General features: G+C 40.5%; 1 protein-coding gene across 1 annotated transcript; it reads left to right on the plus strand.

Annotated features, from left to right (window-relative positions):
- Positions 1–2252: 2252 nt before the first annotated feature.
- On the plus strand, positions 2253–2693 carry LOC137639300 (uncharacterized). The gene has a single exon (XM_068371581.1). It carries the CDS (start codon positions 2253–2255, stop codon positions 2691–2693), a length of 441 nt encoding a protein of 146 aa, XP_068227682.1.
- Positions 2694–3349: the final 656 nt, after the last annotated feature.

Genomic DNA, 3349 nt, shown 5'->3' on the forward strand with positions numbered 1-3349 from the left:
GAAAGAACCGGATCACTACCCACTCCCAAACATCGCCGGCGTTACCTCCTGTTTGTACAAAGCGAAAGTTTTCTCCATTATCTACCTTTGGAATGGGTGTTATCAGGTGCCCATGAACTTAGCGGATATCCTCAAGACCACCATGACTACCACTTTATTAATATGCACTTGTCAGCTTTCACATATTTAACTTCAGCAACCAATCATTTATAATATACATCTCTGCTCTTTTGAATTTTTCTAATACCATCAATTATCATTCATATAACTGGCTGATGTACTCCTAACTCTGTATATATTTTTATATGCACTGCTTTTGAGGGATTATGAATCAGTTCAGTCACTACCACCCATGGTTCGATTAATTGCTTAAGGCTGATCTTGACACTATTCAGGCCAACGCATTGGATTAGTTTTAAATGAAGGTACTTATACTCTAGCTGTTGAAGCGCCATGAGACTGTTCATTTATTTCACTTCATTGTTTTTGTGAATACGGGTTTTACACTCTTTCTCGTTATCACATATCCTAAATTTCATACTAGGGTCCTTCTTGCTATGCTTGTCGAACACAAAGATATTCATTGTGAAAATATTCCGGTTTATTCCGCCCTTACTGCAGATGGGTTCAACTATTTAAAATTTTTTGAGAGACTCAGTGAAGATAAAATTTTACTAGGTAGGAAGAAGTAAAAGGCTGTTTCTGTATTTTTTAAATGTTTGCAAGTGAAAGAGAAACAGGTAGCTAGATAAGTAGTTAGTAGTAACAGGCAGTTTCTATAATATCAAAATATTTTCAAGTGAAAGAGAAACAGGTAGCTAGATAAGTAGTTAGCAGTAACAGGCAGTTTCTATAATCTCAAAATATTTTCAGGTGAAAGAGAAATAGGTAGCTAGATATGTACTTAGTTGTGAAAGGTAGTTTTTTATGCTCTCAATATATTTTATTATTTTTGGGGCAAAAAAACTCATCACCATAAAAACCTTGTCACCAAAAAAACTGGTGCTAAAATGTTATTGCTAAAATGCTAGTGCTAAAATTTTGACACTGATTTAAATCATTCCGTCTTAAGCGACCTCCCATTTTGCGCATTATATGTGGACAACAAACCTGTGTTCTCTGCCTCCAAAGAGTAACCCCTCCATCACCTACGTATTGTTCTTGAACGCCTATAACATAACACCATTATAGTCCGGTACGACAAATGTACGTTTGGTGCCAACGATGTATCATTCTTAGGGCACTGTATCATTCTTTAGGCATCCTTCCCCTCCCTGAGAAGATAGCAGCCATTCAGAACTTCCCCACGCTCTCCACCGTCTAAGTACTGCATGAATTCATGGGCATGATCAGCTATTATCACCAGTTCCCGCCAACCATCACTGCCACTCTTGCACAAATCTATGCCTCCCTCAAGGGCAAGCCAAAAAACCTGGAGTGGAGTCCCCTTCAAGAAACGGCTTTTTGAAACGCAATGGATGTCTTATAAACCTATGGTGCTCTATCTTTTCCCGTGCAACATGCCCCTCTCAATCTCTCCACCAATGACAGCAATGTTGCTATTAGTACAGTACTCTAGCAGGTGGTAAACGGCTTGACCTACCCATTGGCCTTCTTCAGTAGAAAACTGTCCTACGCAGAATACGGCTACACTACCTTCAACTGAGAATTTTTGGCAGTACAATTGACTGGCCGTCGCTTTCGCTACTTATTAGAAAGTACACCCTTCTTCATTTGCACAGACCACATGCCTCTGGTGCATGCCTTTATTCGACAGTCCAACACTTGGTCCACCCGTCAACGCTGACATCTCTTGTCCGTGGCTTAGTACAACTGTACCCTTAAATACATCATTGAAAAAATAAATTCTGTTGCTGATACTCTACCAGGAAACACATCACAATCCATTCACCTGAGAATGGATTATAAAGTCTTGATAGAAGCCTAAAGAAAATATCTACAATACCGAAACATTTAGGACATCCTGCACATCCCTCCATTGGGAAGACGTCCCCTTTGCAGACTCTATCGCCACCCACCTTTGTGATATCAGTACTGGTAGACCTCGACCATGGATACCTGCTCTCATGCACCATCAGGTGTTTGATTTCAAGCATGGCTTCTCACATCCCTTGTGCCAATCTATGGCACAGCTACTGAAGATCAATCTCATTTAGCATGGCATTACTAAGGATGCTAAGGACTGGGTCCCCACCTGTACATCATGCCAAACTTCAGAAGTACATTGGCACATGGATTTAAGAGTGAGCATCTTTCCTCAACCTCAGCATAGTGTTGCCAACATTCACGTTGATGTAGTAGGTCTCCTACACACATCACGAGGAAATCAATACCTGCTTGCTGTCATTGACCGCTCCACTTGTTGGCCTGAAACCATTCCCATGCAATCAGCAATATGTGCCTCATGTACATTATCCTTACTCTCATGTAGGATGGCGAGATTTGGTATCCCTGAGCATATTACTTCTGACATGGTTACCACTTTCACCTCTCAGTTGTGGACATCATTACCGAATCTTCATCACATCACCCTATATCAGACAACTGCCAACAACCCTGCAGTTAAAGGAATGGTTAAAAGCTTTTATCGCAAGCACTTAGCATCTTTGATGTCCCGCTGGATTGACTCCAACTGGTTTACTCAGCTTCCCTGGTTCATCCTTGGAATCTGAACCACTCCTAATGATGCCCTGGATGTCTCGGCAGCGGAAATAGTCGTTCCTGCCAATTTTTTTCCGCCTGTAACCTCCTCCGACAATCCACAGTGTCTACCTCACATGGAAGAAAAAATTACTCCATGCTGCCAGACTTACAAGCCCCATATGATTCGTCTAACACTGAAAGCTTTCTTAATTAACATCAATAGCAAAAAAGCCAAGGTGTCCAAATATCGCATAAAACCTGCGTATCCTGTACACTGTAAGATTTTCACTGATAACCAAACCTGTTTAATCTTGCTTTAGCTTATAATTGTGCTTGAATTTTTGTGACATTTGGGCTCAAGACAGTGTATATAAACTTGCCTTTCTGGTAATAAGCACCTCGCACACCCCTGTCCTTAACATACTTTGAGTTTTGTTAGTGTTTAACTTCATTTCCCACAATTTGCAACATCCACTAATTTTAGTTAGCTTTCTATGAAGAGATTCAGCAGCCCCAAAATCACATCCAGGGGATATAATTTAGGCAAAGAGAGTAGCATCGTCTGCATATGCAACGAGCTTGTTTTCTAAGCCAAACTACTTAACATGTGTATATAGTATCAATTGTAATGAGTCAAGAGTAATACCCAGAGGAACACCAGATATCAAATATTTGTACTCACCAT

Source organism: Palaemon carinicauda, chromosome 4 (genome assembly GCF_036898095.1).
Source record: "Palaemon carinicauda isolate YSFRI2023 chromosome 4, ASM3689809v2, whole genome shotgun sequence".
NCBI classification, from domain to species: domain Eukaryota; kingdom Metazoa; phylum Arthropoda; class Malacostraca; order Decapoda; family Palaemonidae; genus Palaemon; species Palaemon carinicauda.